We start from the raw sequence: 26,068 nt of genomic DNA, 5'->3' as shown, positions 1-26,068 counted from the left end.
TGTGCAATATATTTCAGTTGGGTTTGCAAACACATTTTATGCACCTGCTGATTTGGATACATATGCTAGTGTACATAAAATGTTCGTTGAGCTGAATTTGGGTTTTATTATGCAGGAGTGGGGTTATTATGTCCGAAAAGACAAGCAATTCCTAAGTTCTCGCTGGAGCTCCCATATAAATATGGGGGTTGTGAATTCATTATGATTAAAACTTAACAAAGTTCAGGTTAACAGATTTAGGCAGATATTTTTTGGGTACTTCCTTGATATGCCAGAAGTCATGTCCAAAACCAAGTGATATGTTCCCTAATGAGAAGGGAGCTGGTTCATGACCAGGATGACCTGTTTTATGTCAAAATAGACGGAACCAGATTGTGTTTTGGATTAAAAGAATTATCCATAGTAGCTGATTTGGTTTGTGGTGTGTAGGAGAGGTCGATCGTGTAGACAATTATACTGCTTCAAACAGCACATTACTGTGAGATTATGGAAAAACAACAATAAGTTGTTGACAGTGAACTAGAGTTCACCAACAGAATCTACAAGAGAAGGAAGGTGCATCGCGAAAAAAAAAATTTGATTGTATCGTTCAGTATACTTGATATCGTTTTGGATGTAAATACTAGTAATATTTATTTTGTTGATATTTTTTTTTTCCCTAATGCGGTTAATATGATTATGAAGGAAATAAATGTCTTACTGCTTATCTCAATTGTCATTACTTTTTGTATTTACTCTAGATTTTTTGAATGATTCAGTCATCAGTTTCATGAATATATTTGTATACATATTTGATATACAATGCATAAAAGGTATAACTCACAGGGTACGTACTGATTGATATACAAATAGCCTTTGGACAAAATAACTTACAGTAACTGTTTTTTTTTTTTTTTTTTGCTATTTTCTTTTTCTTAGTAAGTTCTAATATGCCCTGAAATATACATACTGATATACAAGGTTGGAATGTAAAGAGAGAACCATTTACTAATAGCAGAATTTTTCTAAGATAAAGTGTTGAACCGGAGTTTGTGGTTGTAATTTTTTAAGCTGAACAGAGAAATATGACTCCGAGGGTGATAACAATGCTATTATGCTAATTCAGACATGATTACTCTAACTTCTTTTTATCTTTGAGCTAGCCAAGGTTGTAAATATCAGATGGATTCAGTAACTAAATAAACTTGGCAAACGATTGAGTTGTCTCTATTTAAAAGAATGTTGTATGGTGGAAGTAGTTTATGCTAGCTTATCATGTGCATAATTGTTTCCTTTTTGTTTTTCCACGAGTTATTGGCTATTGTGCTTATTTGTTCTTTAGTTCTTTGCTAACTATTCCTAGCCATACCATGTTCTGACATCTAAAATTCAGGTCTTACCATACAGATCCAAATTTAAATCCTCTAACACCTTGGGAAAGACCACCTCTCAAGAACATGTTCTGCATTTATATTCTTATTTCTTTCAATGAATAATGATGCGTGAATTCTTCTTTTGTTAGTGGTAATATTCAGTACTATTATTATTATGTTTAAAACCGATAAGTTAGAATTGAATTAGAAGAATCAAGAAGAATATAAACAAAACATCCATGAGTAGATTATACTATTAAGTGCACTATCTTTCTCTCCTTCCTTTTCCAACTTCTCCTTTAATTTTTTTCCCAAACCACACTAACCTTTAATTTAGTTTTCAAATCTCTTTTTCACTTTTTTCATGATCATAGGGTGTTGGCCTAAGTATCACGGGCTTATATGTTACTATAACTGAGCTCTTTCCTTCTTTTTTTGTTTCTTTTGCATTATCTACTAACTAGCTAGCTATCAAAAGTTGGCGAAAGGATTGATTCTTTTTGTAATGGTGGAGCAATGAATTGAAATTTCCATTCTTGAATATATTAGCAGAACTTAATATAGCGTTAAAATTTCCCAAAAATGAGAAATTGATGGCGTCCTCATATATCACCAAAAGATAAAGATAACAAACCTAATCTTCATATATATTTTGGTCTGACTTTTGGATTACCTCTTCTCTTATCTGCATATCTACATGCAAAACTGTGCTAATGTAAGGCCAAATATGAGTAATAAAGCTAAAAATGTGAGTAATAAAGCTAATATGTACGAAGTTAATGCATGTGATTTTTTTCTTCTTCTTTAAGCTGTAATTAAACCGTATTCAAAATTAAGAAGAATCCCGCTAGCTGTACCAACTTTTCTTTTAATTAACCAACAGCGGACAAAAGTGACAATTTCTTTTGGAAGGTTTGCTATTGACAATTCAAAAGAAAATTTGAAAATCAGAGTCATTAAGATGAAGTTTCAATCCGCACATATTTCCGTTTTGGTTTAGACGAACATAATATATGAAAGTCGAATTTTAGTCCAAACAAGAGAATGTGCATGTCATGTGAGCTCTGTTTTAAAAGGCTTTTTTGGTATCGCCCGTGGCTGGGCGGGGCACTTACAATACGCCCTGAGATTCACGTGTGGCTTCTGTGAGGCTTGCGCCCCAAGTCTAACTGTTCACCCTAAATATGCCTAACGCTCTGAATCATAGAACTATAACGAAATATACGATCAACCAATATTTATCGAATTTGAAAAAGAGTCAGAAGAAATGGTTCGAGCGCTCGAAGCTTGCACAATAGTTAAAATCAGTGCCAAATTTAGGTGTAAAATAAGGGTCACGTGAACCCATGGTCATCCGGCTAAACTCGGTATATTATGTGCATAATACTTAAAAATATATCTAGTATTACCTTCTGAAACTCATGCTACAAAAGGGTTAGTGGTGAACTTGGTTGAAAGCTAAGTTATTTACCTAGAAGTTCAAGGATCCACAAACTCATTTCTCCCCTTTGAATTGATGATACAGTAATTTGGTTTGGATTTATCAGTCGAAGCAGGAGACAATATACCTTGATATTATCGAGCATTCTTTGATTCAAAGCATCGTCCATCTCAATTGAAAAAGCAAATAATGTTTCAAGAACAAATCTAGTTCTGCTTTCATGTTGCTTTTGTATTGTTTTTTCTTTTTACCCTTCTTTGTGTTTCCCAACCGTGGGGTGAATGGAATCCGATACATAAATCAGTTAATAAAAGAATAGAAAAAGCTTTTACTGTGAAACTTAAGTTATATAGGAATTCCGATACAGATTCTCAATTCCTAATTGCTGTGACGCTAAAATAGAATACTAAAAAATAATCATAATCAAAATACTGGAAAAAAAGAGTAGACAAGGAATGAAAATAGATCCTTGGTCTATGATACAAAAATGGGGGAAATCCTTAAAACACTGGATGTGAATCGTGGATGTATTGCAAACACATGCTAGATATATAATAGCTGAAACGCTTATATTACACAATCAGGGGACCAACTAACTAACTAAAACATTCATGAATAAATTATACTAGTAAGTGCACTGTCTTTCTCTCCTTCCCTTTCCATCATCTCCTTAAATTTTTTCCCAAACCACTCTGCCCTTTAATTTGGTCTTCAAATCTCTTTTTCACTTTTCGTGATCATATACAGGGTGTTATTCTAAGTATCAGACTTACGTCGCTTATAAAATATGCATGAGTAGATTAACAATTAAATTGACCCGCTTTTTATTTTATCGGAATGAATCGCTTTTTATTTTTTTAAAAGTTAGGCTAAAAAAAAAAATATCATGCCAACAATATCTACCAGAAATATTGTCTGAATTGGTTGAGTGACTTTATATATGAATTGTAATAGTTGAGTGACTTTGTTGGTGAAATGATGATAGGTAATTAGTACGCTTTCTTCGTTTTAATTACTACTATTTAGTTTGTGATCATTTTGGTCCCCCATATGATAGATAGATACATGAAAATTAAAGAAGAGGGTGACTTGGCCAATTGGCCTTATTACCTCTTGTTCTATCTGGGATTTTGCATGAACTGCATGCAAAATATGAGTAAGCTAATACTAGGAAAAAAGTTAATGTTTTGATTTGGACCACCTCAGATGTAGCTATCAGTTCACCTCAGATATATGTTAATCCATCATCACCTACCTGTCTTATAATTTATCATAACATGAGGCTCAACAGCAACAACATACCTAGTGTACGCAGCCTTACTCCTACCTCGTGAAGGTGGAGAGGTTGTTTCAGATAGACCCTCAGCTCAGGTAAAGCATATAAAAAACATACCGCTACAACAGACTGTTTAAAACTAACTTTTAAGAATAAAAGACAAGCTCTGAGAAGGAAAAAACTAAATAACATATATAGCTAGTCTCTCTATCAAAAGCACCACATTATGAATTTCCATTTATTTTTTTCTGGGAATAAAGAACTATGGCACCACATAATGAAATGCATTTACGGGATCAACATTCAGCAGCCTCCTATATATACTGGTCCCTAGCCTCAGGATACTGAACCATCTACATTGCCAGAGCCTTCTGCAATCTTTCCTCAGTTTGCTTTCTGCCTTCTTTTAAGAAATCATAGTCATCCTCCTGCACTGGTGTGTCTTGCCTGTTGCTTCCTTCAGTAGGTGCTTCTGGTTTAAACCCATGCATTCCACTTCCTTTCCACCTCCATCGCAAAATTACCTTCTTTAAGATCCCCACAGACCATTCAGTTTCCAAAAAAAAGATCCCCACAGACCATATTATGCTTTTGTATTTGTTCCTTACCTAGTGTTCTCTTAAGCCAGAATTTTAATAATTCGTTGGCGGATTAGAAGAAAGTCTCTTCTTCCCTTCCGGATTAGACGAAAGTCTCTTCTTCCCTTCCAACTGCGATACGTGCAGCAGCAGCTTTTCGATCAGTCCCCATATTCTTATACAAACATTTGTACCGATAAAAATGCCCCCAGTGACGATGGCTCCGATTTTTATATTTTCAGCTATTCTTTGGGTGAGTTTCCACCTCAGTATTGCGGAACCTAAGAATTTGCAAACTTACATCATTCATGTAAGTTTGCCAGCTACCGAAGCTAATATTAATCGCGAGAGCTACTACCGCTCCTTTCTACCGGAAGTTGTTCTCGACTCGGAAGAACCTTCACGAATTATTCACTCCTACCACCACGTGGCTTGTGGCTTTGCAGCCAGATTGTCACCCGATGAAGTGACAGAAATGGTGAAGAAGGAGGGTTTTGTCTCAGCGATGCCACAAAAGATGTTGGCCTTGCAAACCACGCATACTCCCGATTTCTTGGGGTTGCACCAAAACACTGGTGTTTGGGAAGAATCCAATTACGGAAGGGGTATGATTATCGGGGTTATAGACAGTGGGATCACACCAGGACACCCCTCTTTCCATGAGGACAACATGCCACCTCCACCGGCAAAATGGAAAGGAAAATGTGAGTTTGCTGGATACATAACGTGTAACAAGAAGCTCATTGGTGCGAGGAGCTTTGTTAGTGGCTCTACGGATCCACTTGATGAGGACGGTCACGGCACGCATACTTCAAGCACTGCTGCTGGTAACTTTGTTGATGATGCAAGTGTGCTTGGCAATGCCAATGGCACAGCAGCCGGTGTGGCCCCTCTTGCCCATATTGCCATGTACAAGGTGTGTACAAAACTCGGCTGTGCAAACGATGCCATATTAGCTGCCATAGATGCTGCAATAGATGATGGTGTGGACATACTTTCTCTCTCCCTTGGTTTCCCTCCTATGAAGTTTTATGATGACAGTATCGCCATTGGTTCTTTCGCAGCAATGCGGAAAAGTATTACTGTGATCACCTCCGCCGGTAACCGTGGTCCAGGCAGTGCTACATTGTTTAATGAGGCACCTTGGACTCTCACAGTTGGTGCTAGTACCCATGATAGAAAGACAGTAGCAACAGCCGTGCTAGGAAATGGGGAAGCATACGATGGCGTATCACTTTTCCAACCTAAAGACTTCCCTCCTACATTATTTCCAGTGGTATACCCTATCATGTACAATCAAGAGACAGCCCTATGTGAACCAAAATCGCTGGAAGTCACTGGTGTTAAAGGCAAGATTGTGGTTTGTGATAATGATAGAAAATCTACAGCTGATCAAGGCCAAGCGGTAAAGGATGCGGGTGGTGTCGCCATGATTTTTGTCAATACAAAGGTCTTTGGCAATACCATTTTTGAAGTTGCTCATGTCCTTCCAGCAACTAGTTTGGGTTATGCTGAAGGACAACAGATTAAAGCCTATATTAACTCATCCTCTGAGGCCAGGGCGGGGCTCCATTTCAAAGGAACAACGATTGGCTTTAAGGATACACCATCTGTAGCACAGTTTTCGTCCAGGGGTCCGAACTTTGCAAGTCCAGGCATACTAAAGCCTGACATTATCGGCCCTGGAGTGAATATTCTTGCTGCATGGCCGTTCTCCTCGGAAAACATGAATTGGACATTTAACATCGTCTCAGGCACCTCAGTGTCTTGCCCTCACCTAAGCGGCATTGCGGCTTTGCTCAAAACTGCACACCCGCATTGGTCTCCAGCTGCAATCAAATCTGCAATTATGACTACAGCTGATCAATCCAACCGCAACGGTCAGCCCATCCTTGATGAAAGAAAACTTCCAGCGGATGTATTTGCCATTGGTGCTGGCCACGTGAATCCAGCAAAAGCAAGTAATCCAGGGCTGATATATGATATCCAGCCCATAAACTACACTCAATACTTGTGTGGCCTTGGCTACACAAAAGAGGAGATTGGGCTAATTGTGCATCAAAATGTGAACTGCTCGTTAATATCGAGTATATCTGAGGCGGAGCTGAACTATCCTTCTTTCTCCATTATACTTGGACCCGAGACTCAGAATTGCACAAGAACAGTTACAAATGTTGGCAATGCAAGGTCAACTTACGCCGTTAACATCACTCAAATTCAAGGAGTTGATGTAGTTGTCGAGCCCGCCACACTTGTCTTCACCCAGGTGAACCAACAAGCCAAATATATGATATCCTTCACCCGAAAAGGTGAAATTTCTGGACATTTTGTTGAGGGATCTATATCATGGATTTCCAAGAAGCATATTGTGAGGAGTCCGATATCTGTCAAATTATTGTTCTCTAACACCGAGAACAATAATTTGCCAACGAGAAGTTCACTTTGGCTTTGTACTTTCCTCACACACTACTTGATTTATTTCATTGTATTTTGAGTTGTCTTGGACTTGAGACAGTGGCCATAAATTGCAGCCATCTTTATTAATCTTTCTTATTGTTGTCTAACACCGATTTCATTTTATGATTATTGTTCGATTTTACTTAAAAATCTTTCTCAAGCAGTGTAAATCAAATCCCTGTGTCCCTGTCTGTTATTGCTAGAACCTCTTTTACTTAGCTTAGAGTTGTGCTGTCAAAGGGAATGTGACAGGATTATCACCACTGTATATTTTATTCTGGACGCTAAGGTTTATTTCCTCCTCTGTGTACTGTTGGTTTTTGATATATATATATATATATATACCAGGTTGGGAACAGCCTAACTCTCACCAGCAAGGTGGATCTTTTGAATAAAAAATAAAAAATAAAAAAATAAAATAAAAAAACTAAATTCCAGTAACATCAGTATATATTTAATAGAAGCTTCTCGAGATCTAACAACATCAAATATATTTAAAAGAATGGAGGAAAAACTCATCTCTTGGCCTGAATTAGTTCTTCTGGAGGAACCAAACTTGGAAACAATTTGCTGTGATAACTGATGAGTCCTTAAATCCAAAGTCTTATCTTCTCTTCCTCTAGGTTTAGTATTAAATCTCTTCCGGAAGGGACCTTTCTACCGCTTTCAAAAGTTCTGCAACACAAAACAGTAAGTTCATCCTGTAAAGAATGAAGTACTAGTACTTATATAAGTTCAGCGGAAGTTTATAACGAGATTATTGCCCTTGATCCATCAACATGTAAGGGAACAAACTTTTCCATTATCAAATGTTCTCTTCAGGAAATTTACCTTGGAATACTGTAGCATTACTATCTGCAAGAAGACTGGCGTCAAAGCTTTGCCTTGCTTGCCCCCAAAGGCCCATTTAAAGCAGAGTATTAGTTGAGGCAGGAACCATATGATTTCCCCTTAATAACCCAAGAACGAGAAGATCAGGTGCAGAAGACGTTCAGACTCACAAAAGAGAAACAGAAGAAACGCAAACTTAACAATGGGTGGCAACTGCAACAGTTCATTTGCTTTGGTTCCATGAAGAAGCAAAAGATTTGATAAATTAGAGGCAAATGCAAGGAAATAAAAGAGAAGAATAAAGAAAAGGAAAGTATAAGAAGCTAGAGGGAAGAAAAGATAAGGCGGAGACATGCAGAAGAAATGAAAGGACAAACATGCCTGAATACTTTTTTTTTTTTTTTGAAACTGGTAATGTTGTATTCCTCAGCATTAAGGGTATGCTGGCCACCTCCAAAAAGTTACAAAGCTCCTAATAAATCTACTCCTCTATTCTTTGTTGTTTACACCAAGAAAATAAAGATATAATACAATTCCATTTTACTTTCTGAATAGAATTGGATCTATCTTCAAAGCATCTGCCATTTCTCTCTCTCCCCACAGTCCACCAGATGCAAGATTGTATAATCCTCCACCATCTCTTCTGGCTTTTATTGCCTCCCCTCTAATCCAGCAGCTTAGCCATGCCCAATATACTTTTTACTGCTTCAAGGAGTGACAGTATCAATAAGAAGAAGCTGAGACAACATATACAGAGAGAAAGCTACAACCAAGAGGAAAAAGAAGCAGATCAGAAAAGAAGCTGATACATGGATAGCAAAACAAACAGGAAAGGTTATTGGTGCAGCCAGAAAGCAAAATTGATTAGAACTTTAAAGTAGTTTATAGATAGAGATACATTTGCAATGATGTCTCCAGTTGGAGTTTTAGAATTTCAATAAGCATTTGGGTTTTCTATCAGTTCTTAAGCTCATATAGGATTGTCTGTTGCAACAGTAGTTACAAATTAAGTTAGAAGCCTTTAAAGTTTAAACTTTGGAAGTTCTAGAATAATTAGGTTAGGATTCATGAGTCTTAAAGTTGCTGTTTCTTGTTTCACAGGTGAAGAAACTTCCGAACGGTGGTTTACTCTTTCGGTTCGCTTTGAAAATGCAAATCATTACCCCAGTCTCTCTCCGCTGTTTAATTATGGTTTATGCCATTCATTGCAGCAGTTATTGTTATTGTCCTTTGTGAATCAAGAAATGACGATTTCTCACAGGTATGGTACCTTCTTAAGGCAACTCCCTAAATCCCAATAGTCATTTAGCAGCAAACATTGCATGTTAGCTCCAATTTCATACGTCGCAAGAGGAAAAAAGTTGAAGCAGTTACTTACCCCGGGAAAACAACACAAAAAAAAAGAAAGAGAGAAGTGAAATACTCAACACAAAGAACCCAAGGTTACCAGGTCACATTAAATTATCAGCCGTCCTTAACGGGCATAACTTATCCAGAAGACAAAAAGCTATCGGCTAAAAGTACGAAAAATTAAAAAATTAAAATATATATATATTGTAGACAAATAAGGATGCCTCTGCCAAGTGTATGACTTCAGAATTGCTAATATTATCTTCCGCCAAACATGTTGGTAAATGATAACATGTTGGTAAATGATAAAAGTGTGCATTGCAGTTGTTGGGACATACATACTATGGGTACAGAAAAAATTGACATGACAGTTAGTCAGTAACTATAGTGTATTATCATCCTGAAGATTATGGTTGGAGACATAGTGGAATCTAACAAAACATTTAATTCCAGCTATATTTGAGGTATGACCTTCCTAGAATCTCTATCAAAATCTTCTCTTTGAAGACACATGAATTCTGGAGCAAGAAGATCAGCATATCTTAAAAGAGAACGAACAATTATCTATTCCTTAGATACGCAGAAAATACTTTAAGTTATAATGAAAACCTACCAGTTAAGGAGGCAACATAATATTCTTTCCCTCCTAGCCCTGCATCCAACTTCCCGGTCTCAAGCTCAGGAAAAGGCGGCCCAAATGTAACAGTGAGGTGTTGATGTTCATCCATCAAAGGCAACCAAACGTCAGAATATAAATTAGAATGAAAAGGACTGTAAGGATGAAAGATAGGCACATGAACAATGATTACGTGTGCAAATATCTGTTAAGAAATCAACGGCTAGTTAATAAGAGCTCAACCTGTATCACCTGAGAATTTTCTTCCCGCCCCTCCTCTATGCCCCTTTTAGGGGTGCGCGGTTTGTCATAAAGTATAAGAAAGGTAGTTGAAGTAGTTAAAATGTTGACCTAGACATGATGAAAAAGGAAAAAATGTATTATATTTCAAAAGTATCTTAGGCGAAAGCAAACAGTAAGTAACTGGCGTCCAGCGCTGAGGACCAAACACATCTAAAAGATGAAACTGCATTGCATTTTCCAGCAAGCACTATGAATTCAGGTAATCAAATCCAGAATTAACCAAAACATGGAGATGGCTGCAGAGAGATTCACAAACTACAGGTCACCTAGAAAAAGAACTACTAGCACATCCTTCACCATGAACGGGTCTCTATTGCAGAAACATGCTAGGAAGATAAATGTAAAACAATATCATCACACACCTGACTGTTTGAGGGGTGGTTCAGAATATCTCATCAATTAGTGGATAGACTAACAGGTCCTTCTATATGGAAAAGGACCTTGGTTAAAAGAATGTCGCTGGTGGTGCATGAATGTATTCGGAGATGATTCAAAGTAATGGTGATGTATTCACTGCAATGATAAGAAAAAGTGAAAAACAAAACAATGCAGAAACTGCAACGAGGCATCTTCAGCCAATGTCAAACTAATAAATATAAATGGTAGTTGTAATAAAGCTACTAATACAAGATACGAGTTATGTGTTTTTTTTTCAATTTTTCATCAGTGTGATTTACCCCGGAAGCAGCACTGGTTCCTAGTAATGTATTCAATGGATAAAAACACAGAGGCCAATTACTCTGTAAGCTAAGCGCCAGGCACAGGAAGGATGCATTGGAAGCATAAAACAGAATTTGAATATCTGCATGTCTACAGGAAGATCGACTCGCTCCCGTTGTAGTGGTGGACTACAACCTTTGCCAAGATGACACAGTATAATATAGTACTCTATATGACAGCAATAATGACAAATTCGACTCTTGACATGAAAACCAAAAGTAGATGTATGTTGCACCAGAGACAAAATAACTCCCTCTGACAGTTGAAAGCCCATGACCAACAACAAATGATCATTTTTCCCTATGATTTCATTAAAAACTCTCTGACACATAAAAGCAAGTGAAAGAAAAGTACCAGCACCAGCATTCTTCTGACTCTTTTTTTTATTTTTTTTATTGCTTTTAAATTCCTGTATTTTATTCATCTTCCAGCAAAATTACACCATGATTTGAGGGAGTTTACAAAAAGTGATTTACTTTCTCCCTACTTAGCTTTGAGGATTCTAGCATCCCATTTGAGATGAGGTAAAGGCAAAAAAGATGACTTGAATACTTGGTCATATACATATGATATCCAAAGTATCCAAGACTTACAGGAGTAATCCTATCTCTACAAATGCACAGCAAGCTTCCACTCTTCAAGGTGGATCCCATGTTATCTCCTTCTTCTTCTTTCTGATTATTCTGAAGGCTGTCATATTCCATCTATCCATGGTCATGAGTCCCTTAACTTCTGAAGGTAGGTCAGCAAAAACTTTGTACACTTTGTTCTGAGGATCAGTGTAGCACAAAGATGCCAGTTTGTCAGCTACTCTATTAGCTTCCCTGTAGCAGTGTTGCAGTATGAACCCAGTAGCCTCCATGTGGTCTTTCAGCTCATCCACTTCTTTCTGAATTCTCCATGGAGTAGAATTTTGACCATTAACACAATCTACAAGGAGTTTTGAGTCACTTTCTGCTAGTATTAAGTCATAGTCATTAGAAATACACCATTTGACACCATAGAGAAGTGCCATTGACATTATTATCATAATTTTTTCTTTTTTGAAACTGGTAATGTTAAAGAATTATTGATATTTGGATCCAACATTAATATCATAATAAGAAATCCTTTTTCGCATATTCTTTATTCATCCTCTAATTAAGAAAATCAAACACATACTGACATACATGAAGAATACGCTGGAAGGAACCAGACAAATGATACCGTTAACCGAACGTCTAGTAGAAGACCTCCTCAGCTATTGTATCTTAGTTGAAGCAAGTTCAACACTGCCACCAACGCAAAAATGAACAATATGCGATCTATACATAAATGTGAGCGCTTGTAGAGAAGTACAATTCCTTTAGGCTGTATCTTAATCTAGCAGTCAAAATTCAACCAGCTTCAACAATGCATAGTATTTAGCTAAAGATCAGCTACTTTATACCATCTTAACAAAATAAAGGGCGTGTTTGCCTAAATCAAAGCATGATGAAATACAATTAGTTCAGGTATACATTGAACATCACTGTATGCGCATCAGAAAAACAGACTAGGAGCGATAAGTTCACTAAGCCCAACTAGACTTTCTAAGGGTTTCCAGAACAGTTTTTTACCAAATAGTGCATTTGCTGCTCTTCATAGTCAGAGCCAGCTATTGCTAATGCCTCATGAGTCTTCTGCTGTAATTAAGACAAGAAAAGAAAATTTTTATTAGCCTAACCCAATCACCGAAGCCGGATTTTCTCAATTGAACTACAGACAGACAGAGGCAGAGATAGCAAGAGATTCTTAGTACGTCTATGAAACCATTTACCTCTAGAAAACACACACACACACACACACAAAAAAAAAAAACTACTTCAGTATGTCGCCAACTATACACCTAGCACTACATGATGACTAATAAGCAAAATAGAAGCTTTGATACCATTAAAACATCAAAAGTAAAATGAAAGAGTATATAAAATAGAATCCGAAGTCATCTAAAATTAACAACCAAAAAGGATAAGGAAAAAAAAAAAACTTGATGACTATGTGAAATTTGACATTATCCTAATATCCTATTGGAGCAAGCTCTATAGAATCACAACAAATTGTTGCTACATACTTTTTAAACATCTACTCTAAAAGGTCAAATTTCATTCTTTCCTCGTTACACAGAAAACCAAACTGAAAAATAACTAAAACAGAAGAATAAATACCTATCAAATGTAAATGAGCCAATGGAGTTTGTAGGCCCTTGTTATGCCCTCGAACTTATATCTGTAGGGCCTCTCCAAGCAAGATTTATGAAATCACAGCAAGTTGTTGGCACATGCTTATAGTTCATCTACTATTAAAGTAGGAATTTCAATTTTTCCCTCATTACCCTAAAACCCCGAATACACAATAACAAAAACAAAAAAAGTAGAAGAATATAGAACCTCAAGTATAAATGAACCATTAGAAGTTTCAAGAGTGATCTCTGTAGGCCCTCATACTGCACTCCGGCATCTCTACTACAAATCTACAAATAATTAGAACACAAAAGGGAATAGCGAATTATTCAATGCGATAATAACAAATGAGTGAAGTATTTCACTAAAATAACTATACTAATTTAAAAAGAACAGTTGAAGAAGAAAGCACAATTGGTGAGATTAGCTTTGCGTATAATTGTTGAAGGAGAGAACCAAAAACTTGATAGAGGGATTGTTAAAACCTGGAAGGAGGAATTCAACACGAGCATTAGCCAATCAGTGATTCGGTTACAATCAGATGAACTTGAACAATGAAGTTGCAAGCAATACAATTACCAAAAACACCGACCACCAGGAAAACAGTGAATTGCAAATAAAGAAAGCCCCCAAAGCAAATTCTTACAAAGCAAGCTGACGTTATACCCAAAATCCAACGAATAAGATATACAAACATAAAAGGCAATTAAATGGAACTCTCAAATTGAAAAGGGAAAAGAAAAAGGAGAGGGGAGAGAAAGTGAAGGGACTACCGGCTGGTAATTTGCATTCTTACTCTGTTGAGAAGGTAGGTTAACGGAAGGACGACTCTTTTATGCTGGCAGTTATTCGGGATGTTAAGAAGCGACTCTTGGAGTATACCGAACCGATAATATTTCCTTTTTACCGGTTTGAAGAATCTATGCGCCTGAGGCTGATATCACTGAGACATTACTGAACTGGTAATATTGTTCCTTAGAAAGAGATTCTTGCCGCTTTTTGTAGCAACCATGGTGAACTTAATCAAAATTTTGCATAATTAAAATTCCCCGTTCAAACCACCAGAGTTCAGGAATTGGCCTCCTGTCTATGAAACCATTTGCATCTAGAACACAGAAAGAAAAAAAAATCTACTTCAAAACGTCTCCAACTATACACCTAGCACTACATGATGACTTATAAGCAAAATAGAAGCATCGAGACCATTAAAAAATCAAAAGTAAATGAAATAGTCTACAATATCAACCGTACATAGAAATGAAATTCAAGTATCTCTTTGTGAGAAAGAACACTAGACCTAGAAAGCAGTAATATAGAGTTAATTAATTAAGAAGACTTAACCGCTTGAAAGTATCAATTGATGCTGGAAAAGTAGCATAAGCAACATAAAAGGGCTCTAAGGGGAAAGGAAAAATTAAAGGACTTACCCGAGATCGCCTGAAAGGAAATGCTGTGTCCAATAATAAACGAGAATCGGAATGGAAATGCTGAAAAGCAATTGCGGTGAGAAAGAACAGAACAATAAAAAAGGAAACGAATGGAAAGTCGGATGTATACCTGAAAGAAGAAGGGCTTCTGGGCAGAACTGGCCAAATTAGGAATGTTCATGGTTCTGGGTCTGTTTTCTATACAAGAAATCAAACCGATTAAGTCCACTTTTTAAATATTGACACCAAATCAAATCAGTTAAATGTTCTTTTATTGTTTCGGTTTTATCGGTTTTATCATATTTTTTCCGTTTATTCATTTTTTGTTAATTTCTTATTAGATATATGACAAAGTAATTTCAAACACATTTTAAATTGATTACATTCCGATTACCTGAGTGGAGAGCACTTGCTGCCAATAACGACAAAATTGCCTCTTAACATGCAAACAAAAGGTTGAATCTAGGTTGCACCACAAAAAAAATAACTCCCTTTCTAACAGTTGAAATCCTTGACCAACAACAAAAGGTCATTTTCCCAATAATTTTCATTAGAAAAGTTCACTATATGAAGCAGTAAATGAAAGGACTTCCACAGATAAAAGCAAGTGAAAGAAAAGTACCAGCACCAGCACCAGCATTCTTCTGACCCAAATTGTTAATCAACATTAATACCATAATGAGACATCCTTTTTCATCAATATATTTTTACGTTCTTTAAGTTCCAATAAGAAAATCAAACACATACATGAAGAATACAGTGGAAGGAATCAGACAAATGATACCATTAATCTTCCGTCTGGTAGACGACCTCTTCGGATCTCATGACAAACCAGTCAGACCATGGCCTCAGAGGTTGGTTCTCTCCTAAAGCATTCAGCTGCTGTATCTTAGTTGAAACAAGTTCAACACTGACCAGAGAAAAAAGGAAAAATATGCGACATATAAATAAATGTGAGCGCTCAGCTAAAATGTGCATTCCTCTACGCCATATCTTAATCTAGAAGTCAAAGCAGACCCTATGTAAAACCAGCTTCAACAATGCATATTATTTAGCTAAAGATCAGCTACTTTATCCTATCTCAACGAAATAAAGCATGTGTTTGCCTAAAAGCATGATGAAATACAATTAGACAATCATGCATACATTGGACATCATCACTATATGCACATCAAATAAAAAGAACCGAAGTGACAAGTTCACTAAGCCCATTTACACTTTCTAAGGGTTGTGAGAATAGTTTTATACCAGATAGTGTATTTGCCTCTCTTCAAAGCCAGCCCAACCTATTGCTAATGCCCCATGAGTCTTCTACTGCAATTAAGACAAGAAAGCAAAGACTTCTTAGCTTAACCCAATCAAGAAAGTCGGATTATCCCAAATCAACCAAAGACAGACAGAGAGATAGAAAGAGATTCTTGCCATCTTTTAGTAGCAACCATGGTGACCTTAATCAATATTTTGCAAAATTAAAATCCCCCGTTCAACCATTAGAGTTCAGGAATTTGACTTCTGTCTATGAAACCATTTTACCTCTAGAACACAAAAAGTAAAATAAAAAAAATCTACTTCAGTACGTCTCTAACTATACCCCTTGCACTACATGATAACTTATGGCAAAATAGAAGCTTCGAGACAATTAAAAATCAAAAGTTAAAATGAAAAAGTCTACAATATCAACCGTACATAGAAATGAAATTCAAGTATCTCTTTGTGTTGAAGCTAATCAACAACTAAGCCACTTGAAGAGAGATATTTCAGTAGACATGCTCAGGCGCAGACACAAGGCCAAGAAATATAAGCAAAGGACATTTCAGCACATTACACACGTCTTTAATTTCCCTACTTTCCAAGGTAGGGGTAAGGTCTGCGTAAACTTTACCCTCCCCAGACCCCACATTGTGGGATTTCACTGGTTATGTTGTTGTTGTTGTTGTTGTGTTGTATACACATATTTAATTTAGAACCACAAAATTCAAAAGTCTCTTTATTTCTTAAACTTCGCGCCTAGGCAAACTAAGACACTTAAATTGGGATGGAGAAAGAAGTTATTTGTAATATCTGTAAGGGAATTTTAGTCATTTTAACAAAAGAAGCACTTATCAGTATTTTTCTACCAAATAAATCAACAGCTTGTTATCAGTTTCAGACTTTCAGTACTTCCATCCAAATATGCAACTGTTTATTCACAAAATCAGTTTCAACACTTAGAATTAAAATACTTTTCAGTACTTAAATTTTATCAGCTATTTATAATCCGCTAACACAACGGGCTCTTAAAGGTACTTTTGCCGTGGAACTTTAACACGGGCTGACTACTAGGGTAGCCTAATTACAACTATTAGCGATATTGCACTTAATTCCCTAACATAGCAAGATTTTTCAAAAAGATTTTGCAATGTGAGAGATTACTAATCTATATTATATTCTATTAAAACCAGGAACTCCTAAATTTAAAAGTTAAATTACTTAAATACCCCTATTTAAAATCTAATTACTTATAATTAAAAAAAATCCCCGCACCCCACGCTTGAATATGAACAGATGTGTTCTTTCTTACTCGTCGATATCAAGGGACGTGTTTTTTTCAGAAAACTTTATTAACAACAACTGCCAAATTCAAACTATGATGATGATTATTATGCACGGTGGAGATCCACTGTCTGAAAGTTTTCATAGTATGAAAATTCTATGGTACCATGATGCCAAATATGACAAACACGATATCTGGAGCCCTGGTCCAGTCCCAGTTTCGGATAGAAGGAAGTTTGGAGGAATATAAGCATATTATGGACAGAATTCCAGAATTGAATAAGAATAGAGGTGGGAAATGGTTGCAAGGTTAAATTCTGGACAGATGTCTGGGCAGGAAATGAATGCTTTAAAACAAAATTTCCGGTAATGTATAGCTGTTCAACAAACAAGGAAGGATTTCTGGCTAAATTCTACTCAAATTCAGGATGGTAGATCAATTCTACGAGAGGATTAAATGACTGGCAGATAGAGGAGTCCTGTCAATTGTAACAGCAGTTAAATACTACTGTTTTGGTGGACAATAGAGCAGATACTCTGATTTGGACTGCTAGCAAGGACAAGAAATTTTCTGTTAAAAGTAGTTATAAAAACTTGCAGAAGCAAGAGGGGCAATGAGATGTAATGTGGCCATGGAAAATGCTTTGGAAGACAGAGGCTCCAACCAAGATGCTTTGGATGGATTGCTTCTTTGGAGGCCTGTTTAACCCAAGACAACCTACAAAAGAGAGGTTTTGCATTGGGTAATAGATGTTTTTTATGTGAGGAAGCTCAGGAGACTGTGAATCATCTTCTTATCCATTGTAAGTTTTCTAGGCAGTGCTGGAATCTATTTTTTTATATGTGGTGTAACCTGGCTGTAGGGTGATGCTGCATAATGTTAAGAACCTGTTGGTATGCTGGCAGAATCAGAAGACAACGAAAAGGTTGAAGCAGATTTGGAAAACAATCCCACTCTGTATTTTATGGACTCTATGGTTGAAGAGAAATAAGAGATGCTTTGAAGGCAAAAAGAGTCACATTGCAGTGGTAAAAAAAACAAGTGTATCCAGTATCTGTACTATTGGTGTAGGAGGGCTTGTTAGAGGATATGGATCAATATCTTGATTCCCTAGAGTTGTTAGGGAGAAGAATGTAATGGTTGATTGGTCTGAGTTCTTCTTTATGTTGTAATTTCTGTACCAGCTTGGTACTTCATTAATAAAATTTACCATACCTTAATAAATAAATAAATGAAAATTCTATGGTACCACAACAAACCAATTACTTGGGTTGCTAATTATCAGATAGACCAACAAATCCTTCAAGCTAACCATAAGTAGATCCCCGTATATGGAAAAGGGCCTTGGTTAAAAGAATGTTGTGGGTGGTGCATGATCGTATACAGAGATGATTCAAAGTAATGGTGATGCGTTCCCTACAATGATCAGAAAGAACAATGCAGAAACTGCAACCAGGCATCTTCGGCCAATGTCAAACTAATAAATATAAAGGATAGTCATTGAAAGCATAAAACAGAAGTTAGATATCTAAAAGCACGTCTACAAGAATATAGACTCACTTCCGTTGTATTGGTGGACTAACACTTTTGCCGACATGATATAGTATAACATAGTACTCTATGAGGGCAATTGCTGCCGATAATGACAAATTCGCCTCTTGACATGAAAACCAAAAGTAGATGTAAGTTACACCACAGACAAAATAGCTCCCTCTCTAACAGTTGAAAGCCCATGACCAACAACAAATGATCATTTTTCCCTACAATTTTCATTAAAAACTCTCTATACAATCAGTAAAAAAAAGGTCTTTCACAGATAAAAGCAAGTGAAAGAAAAGTACCAGCACCAGCATTCTTCTGACTCATATTGTTAACCAACATTAACATCATAATAAGAAATCCTTTTACGCCATATTCTTTTTTCATTCTCTAATTTCCAGTAAGAAATCAACCACATACATGAAGAATAGCTGGAAGGAACCAGACAAATGATACCGTTAGCCGTCCGTTTGATAGAAGACCTCTTCAGCTATCAGAGATTAGTCAAGTTCAACACTGACCAGTGTGAGAACGAAAAATATGTGATTTATACATAAATGTGAGCGCTCCATAAGAGAGTGCATCCTTTAGGCTGTATCTTAATCTAGCAGTCAAAACAGACCCTATGTTCGACCAGCTTAAGCAATGCATAGTATTTAGCTAAGGATCAGCTACTTTATACTATATTAACGAAATAAAGCGCTTGTTTGCCTAAAATAAAAGCATGATGAAATACAATAGACAATCAGGGATATATTGGACATCATCGCTGTATGCATATCAAATAAACAGAATCGCGGTGATAAGTTCACTAATCCCATTTACACGTTCTGAGGGTTTTGACAATAGTTTTATACAGATAGTGTATTTGCCGCTCTTCAAAGCCAGACCAGCCTATTGCTAATTCTCCATGAGTCTCATACTGCAATTAAACAACAAAGCAAAGACTTTTTATCTTAACCCAGTCACAAAATCTGGATTTTCCCAAATCAACCAGCGACAGACAGAGAGATGATAAAGAGATAGAGATCCTTACCTCTCTTTGCAGAAACCATGGTGAACTCAATCAAAATTTTGCAAAACTAAAATCCCTCATTCAACCACCAGAGTTCAGGAATTTGTTTATCTATCAAACCATTTACCTCTAGAACACAAAAATTAAAAAAATTCTACTTCAGTACGTCTCTGACTATACACCTAGCACTAAATGACGACTTATAAGCAAAATAGAAGCTTCGAGACCATTAAAAATACAATAGTAAAATGAAATAGTCTACAATATCAACTGTACATAGAAATGAAATTCAAGTATCTATTTGTGATGAAGCTAATCAACAACTAAGCCACTTGAAGAGAGATAGTCCAGTAGACATGCTTAGGTGTAGACGCGAGGTCACGAAATATAAGCAATCAATTCAGAAGAAAAAAAGATGTTTGGCAATAATTGTGACAATCAAACAGGCAGAAGTCAACCATTCAACAATCCAGCACTCAGGCGAGTTTTACGGGCTTGATGTTCAATTACCTTCATTGGTAATGAGAAATCAAACATAGCACGTAAATTTTCCAGCAAATCAACAAGGTAACATTGTTCATTTACATAAGGTTTCGGATGTTATAAATCAGTTTGATGACTATAATCAAGAACAGTTTGAAGAATCTATGCACCTGAGGCTGATATCTCTGAGACATTTTCCTGAATCATCCAAAAGGAACAACAGCTTTATATGTGGCTCTGAGGGCTCCTTCAGTAAGAATTCCAACAAGAACAAGGGTGCAACTTCAACAAAATCCAATAGGTTTTGATAATGACTATGTGCAACTCAAGGTGGACTTTTTATTTGATAATCTGCAACACAAAGAGCAAGATCATCAAGTTAGTTTTATGCAACAAGATTTGATTGGCTTAAATATTTTCACAGCTACAAGGAAGTGTGATCAAGTCTCCGTACACTCTACCCATAGTCATTCCGAATAATTCAGTATTTTATGTACATATCCCCTAGAATTGAGCTAATATTAACTCTTGGCACCCATGTTTAGACAGTGGTGGAACAAAGATTTTTACTAAGGGTGTTAAAATATAACAAAGTAAATATAACAAAGTAAATATACAAAGAAATCAAGGGCGTTCAACACATAATATATATACATAAAAAAGTTATTTTTACACAATATAATTTTTCAGCCAAGACACCCCTTTGGATGCATGTGGCTGTTTTAGGGGATTGATTCCCATTTAGTACTTTCTTTTTTCTACTTTAGTGGTGCACTCATGTCCCAAAATCCTAGATTCTCATTCTGCTCTACCCTCTTCAAACCCCCACTTGAGATTTCATTGGATATGTTGTGGTTGTTGTACAAGGAAGTGTGTGCACTCTGCTCCACTTTTTTCTTGCTTTTATGTTTTATTATTACTTTAGCTATTAGCATCATCATTTGTAATATCAGAATTCTGTGATGGTCATAAAATATTTGATACATTTCAAGTTGTTTTATACATGCTTGTCAGGAATTAGGCCTGGTGGTATATTAGGTAAAAAGAAAGAAGAAAAATTAAGGACTTACCTGAGATCGCCTCAAGGGAAACACTTGTGTGCCGATGTCCAATAGTGCATGAGAATTAATTGGAATGGAAATGCTGAAAAAACAATAACAGTAAGAAAGAACGGAATTAATTATTAATTATTAATAATAAAAAGGAAACCAACGGACAGAACTGGCCAAATTAGGAGAGGGTCTGTTTTCTAAACAAAGAAATCAAACCCGATTAAGTCCGTTTCTTTTTAAATAGTGATACCAAATCAAATCACTTAAGGCCTGTTTGGAAAGCCACTCAGGCAATTAGTATTGGATATAATTACACAGTTTAGTTTATTTATTTACCCAAGTAATTACTTGATTAGGTGAGAATTGTTGTAATTACACCCTGTAATAACATGATTACTTTCCTTTTTGTTTCTATTTTAATTTCTTTTCTTTTTAAATTTATTTTTATTTATATTCTTTTAACTTCTTCTTTTTAAAAAATTTTAATTATTTTTATTTTTGAAATACTTTTAGTTCTATTATTTATCTTTCATTTCCTTTTTTTTCTCATTCTCAACTTTTGCTTCTTGTGATTCCATGTAATTGCTCGTATTTTTTTCTTTGTTTAATTTATTCATTTAGCATAATCATATTATTATTCTAATTTTTAAAGCTACACCTCTTAGTATTAGAAAGAATGAATCATTAACAAATTTGGCATATAATGAACGATACTATAAGTAGAATTTTATTGTGAATGAGATTATAGACCTATATTTTTCCTTTCTTTTAAATTAGGGATAATTTCAGAGACCTCCCCTCACTTTTAATTCTATAACACTCACCTCCCCGTGGTTTGACATATTACACTTACCTCCCTTGTTTTGTATATTTTGTAACCAAACTAATTTATGTAATTTACTTTCTCTAATATCCCAAGATTACCCTTAAGTGGAACTTTTTCTTTTATAAATTTTAGGTTTTTAAATATAAACATCTCTCCAAAGTTTCTCAAGTTCTGGGAAGATTTCAAGCAAGTACTCTTTCGCTTCTGGTTGATAACCTTATACTAAACACAACTTTAATTTACATCATCTTGACCCTATCAGCCAAGAATTGCAAGAATTTTGCTGATAAATATTCATTCTGATGGGTTTACGTTCCTTTTTAAATATATATATATATATATATATATATATATATATATATATAAGTTAATTTCTACAGAAATATTATGTGCTTTTTTGAATTCTACATCAGACTAAAGTTTTATAATCTGTATAGTGAAATATTATACATTAATGATTGACTATAAGAATTCTTGGTGCTTTTGCATCTAATATTGGATGTAACTAATAACCAAGGCCGATTATATTAAGACCCAAAAAAAGGCTGGTTATATAATGTAGCAGACAAGTTTAGACAATTGTTTATATGGGATGATCTTCATCTTTATCTCCCTTCACTATTGAAGTTAAGATTTCTAATTAGTTCGACTATGTTCTTATTAATGAAACAAATTAAAAATTGTATAAACTGAAGTATTCATCATGGTTGAAATAAATAGGCTAACAAAGATGCACATTCAGGGGATAATGTAACTATCTCCAAAATATTTTTTCATTGTTGTAATCAATATCAATGTCACTTGATTTGTTATAAATTCAAATATGAGAAAGATATTCTTACGTTCTAAATTCTTCTTCTTACTTGAAGAGATTGCTAGTTGCTTTCAAGCAAATTATAAAGTATAAAGAGAATTTAGGTGAGCGTTCTGGTTGATAATTAAGATCACAAAAAGGTAATTTGGGAAGGTTACACTAATCTAGTCACTTAAATTAGTTTGGTTACCGAATATTCAAAATAAGGGAGGTAAGTGTAATATGTCAAGCCACAAGGGAGGTGAGTGTTATAAGATAAACGTGGAGGGAGGACTATGAAATTATCCCTATAAAGCTAGGCATAAACAAGGTGATATGACACCTCTCTATGGCCACCATACATATTTATCTTCTTTCTCATTTTTTTTTTTTTGGCTTTTCTCTATTTATTTTTTTTGTTTTTCCTACTACTCCCTCCGTTCACTTTTACTTGTCTACTTTGGACTTTTTACGTTATTTAAGAAATAATAAATGGAGTACATAATTTAGCTATGTACCCATATTAATTGATGCATATTTTTATTGGATTTGAAAAATGATTTGAAGTGAGTAATTAATACTATGGGTAAAACAAGAAAAAAAAATTGTCTTATATTGATATGTGAAAAATGACAAGTAAAAATGAAAATCTATTTTAAGAATAATGAACAAGTAAATTTATTTTAACGGCTCAGTAATAAATACTCCACTTTTCCCTTTCTTAAATTCTCACTGATGACATTTACACCTTTTTTAAACTTGGAAAGACATTTATCTTTTTTGTCAATTTTTTGCCTTTTCCCTCTCATTTTTTATTAAAAAAAGATTATTTTTCCCTTCTTCCAACATAAACAGCACATGCGAGATCTCCAACGTATGCTTAAACCTAGGGACAGATTAATTGGCATTATGATGGGTCATTAAATTGCATAAATGTCTTTTTCAATGTTTCAATTGCATACGTGTCTTTTCCATTGCAGCATGGAGTATAAGTTTAACTTCCCCAAAACATCCTCCATACATAAAATCCGTTCTTCCCAGCTTTTGAATATATTTGTGACAATTAATGCACTTAATACTAGCAATGACTCACTATATGTTACTGATTTTATTGTATTACCTCATACTCTCTCCGTTCACTTTTACTTGTCCACTTTTGACTATGCACGCCCCTTAAGAAATGATAAACGAAGTGCATAATTTACCAATATACCCATATTAATTGATGCATATTTTTATTGAATTTGAAAAATGATTTAAAGTGAATATTTAATACTATGGGTAAAACAAAAAAAAAGATTTTGTCTTGTCTTGATATGCTAAAAGTGACAAGTAAAAGTAAAAAATTATTTTTGAAATACTAGACAAATAAAAGTGAACACAGAAAGTAAGTTACAAATTGTATTGCTTACTCTAAATAATATAGCACAGTTCTTCGTTGCAGGCTAAAATTACTTTTCCTCTCCTCATTCCAAAATCTCTACTTATAAAGTTTTGTCTTCTTATTTTGTCAGCCTTCTTTCCGTTATTGGTATTTTTGTCAAATTAGGTACGCTATTTCTTTTTAGTAGTCTTATCATTGACTCTTCTATGATCGATATTAATTATTGTTCACTCTTCATGTACTAATTATTTTTGTTTTTGAAAAAAACAAATTGTATGTACTTTTTTATGTGCTACGGAAATTGTTGCAGGTAACAAATTGTATGTACTTTTTTATGTGCTACGGAAATTGTTGCAAGTTTACCGGGAGGGTAAATCACAAGACACTGAAAATTTGCAAAATGGAGATAAGAATAAGGCTGGGAATAAATTGCCGAAATCCGAATTACCGAACCGAATCGGGAGTTTTGGTAATTTGGGATTCGGTAATACGGTATTCTAGACAGATTGAGGAGTAAAATTTTGAAATTAAGGGATTCGGGTTTGGATTTGTTATGAAATATTAATACCGATTGGTACTCAGTAGTTCCCGAATACCGGATTATTTATTGAATAAAGGCCCATCCCAAATTATAACTCATATATCTAACACTAACAAGCCCATCAATAGACAATGGTCATCCTAAAGAGACCTTAGTCTTTAGTCCCCAAGATCGATTTCTGCAGTACTCTCACGAAGTTGAGTTTTTGGAATCATGAGAAGGTGGAGGGTATTTGGTGGAAAATGCTTCTTTTGTGGATAAATCTGAGGAAGAAGGCAAAGAATTGGTACATTCAGGGAATCTACATTGAGAACTAATTAATAGAAAGATTGAAAGAGTAAAGAAGATAGATTATTAACATAGTGATGAATAGCCAAGTTACAGTTTTGCGAAGATTGCTGAGGCCAAATGCTGGTCGTTGAGAAGAAGCAAAAGTCATATTATTGTTATAAAATTATGGATACAAAGATGAGTCATTAAGTTTAATTTGTGTTTTTGAGTTTCTGTGGTGCATGCCATGTTTTTGTGTTTAAAATTATATATTGACGGGAAGATTTGGAATTTGTGTTTACAAGTTATGTTGTCCAATACAATATTACAAATACCGTAGCGAACCGAAGTTTAATTTACCAATTACCGAATTACCAAATCGAACTTTTTTGATATTTACTTTCAATTACCGATTACCGAATCCAAAATTTAAAAATACAACCGAATACCGAACACCCACCCTTAGATAAGAATCTCTCGAGGTATTTTTTTCAAGGCACATTGTGGTAGAAGTTCTTTTATTTTCTTATTGTGTTTGATTTTAAAATGACTCTAAGTTTCTGATAGGAGGCAGCAACATATGACGCAAAGGAATTAACTCCCGAAGAGCTCGAAAAGAAAATAAGATAAATGTATATGTTGTTTTGGTAGTTTGATATATGTATATATTGTTACACGCACACGCATTCTCTTTCTTTTGTCTCTTCTTAAAAAATGCTAAAAAATGATGTTCATCTAAGTTCTATATCTAACAATAATTTTCATATTTATGATTTAATAAATTATAAGTAAATTATTTATCATGCAATTGTAGATGAAAATGTTAATCTATTTTATCTTTAATAAGTATATAAATTTAAATTTACTTCAATAGTACTATAAAAAGCTCGTTAAAAATAGCTTTATGACTCAATTATATCTAAAATTGACTATTGTCATTTTTCGTTCCAAGAACATGCCTATTTTGAAAAATCAGCTCTTTAGTTACCTTTTATTTTTTTTATTTTTTATTTTAAAAAAAAAACTCTTTAGTTAATATCTTCCAGACTTGAAATTTTTTCAAGAGCCGAGCAATTTGAG

The 26,068-nt window shown here is 35.1% G+C and overlaps 1 protein-coding gene across 1 annotated transcript; it reads left to right on the top strand.

Annotated features, from left to right (window-relative positions):
* Positions 1–4,382: 4,382 nt before the first annotated feature.
* On the top strand, positions 4,383–7,191 carry LOC132043764 (subtilisin-like protease). The gene has a single exon (XM_059434236.1). The coding sequence runs from the start codon at positions 4,850–4,852 to the stop codon at positions 7,139–7,141; it is 2,292 nt and encodes a 763-aa protein (XP_059290219.1). The 5' UTR covers positions 4,383–4,849; the 3' UTR covers positions 7,142–7,191.
* Positions 7,192–26,068: the final 18,877 nt, after the last annotated feature.

The sequence above is a fragment of the Lycium ferocissimum genome, unplaced genomic scaffold (genome assembly GCF_029784015.1).
Source record: "Lycium ferocissimum isolate CSIRO_LF1 unplaced genomic scaffold, AGI_CSIRO_Lferr_CH_V1 ctg285, whole genome shotgun sequence".
Taxonomy (NCBI): Eukaryota; Viridiplantae; Streptophyta; class Magnoliopsida; order Solanales; family Solanaceae; genus Lycium; species Lycium ferocissimum.
The sequence above is the reverse complement of the archived record's forward strand: the minus strand, read 5'-3'. Positions and strand labels throughout refer to the sequence as shown.

Coding starts and splice junctions, on each gene's coding strand:
- LOC132043764 (XM_059434236.1), top strand. CDS start 4,850: ATGCCCCCAGTGACGATGGCTCCGATTTTTATATTTTCAGCTATTCTT.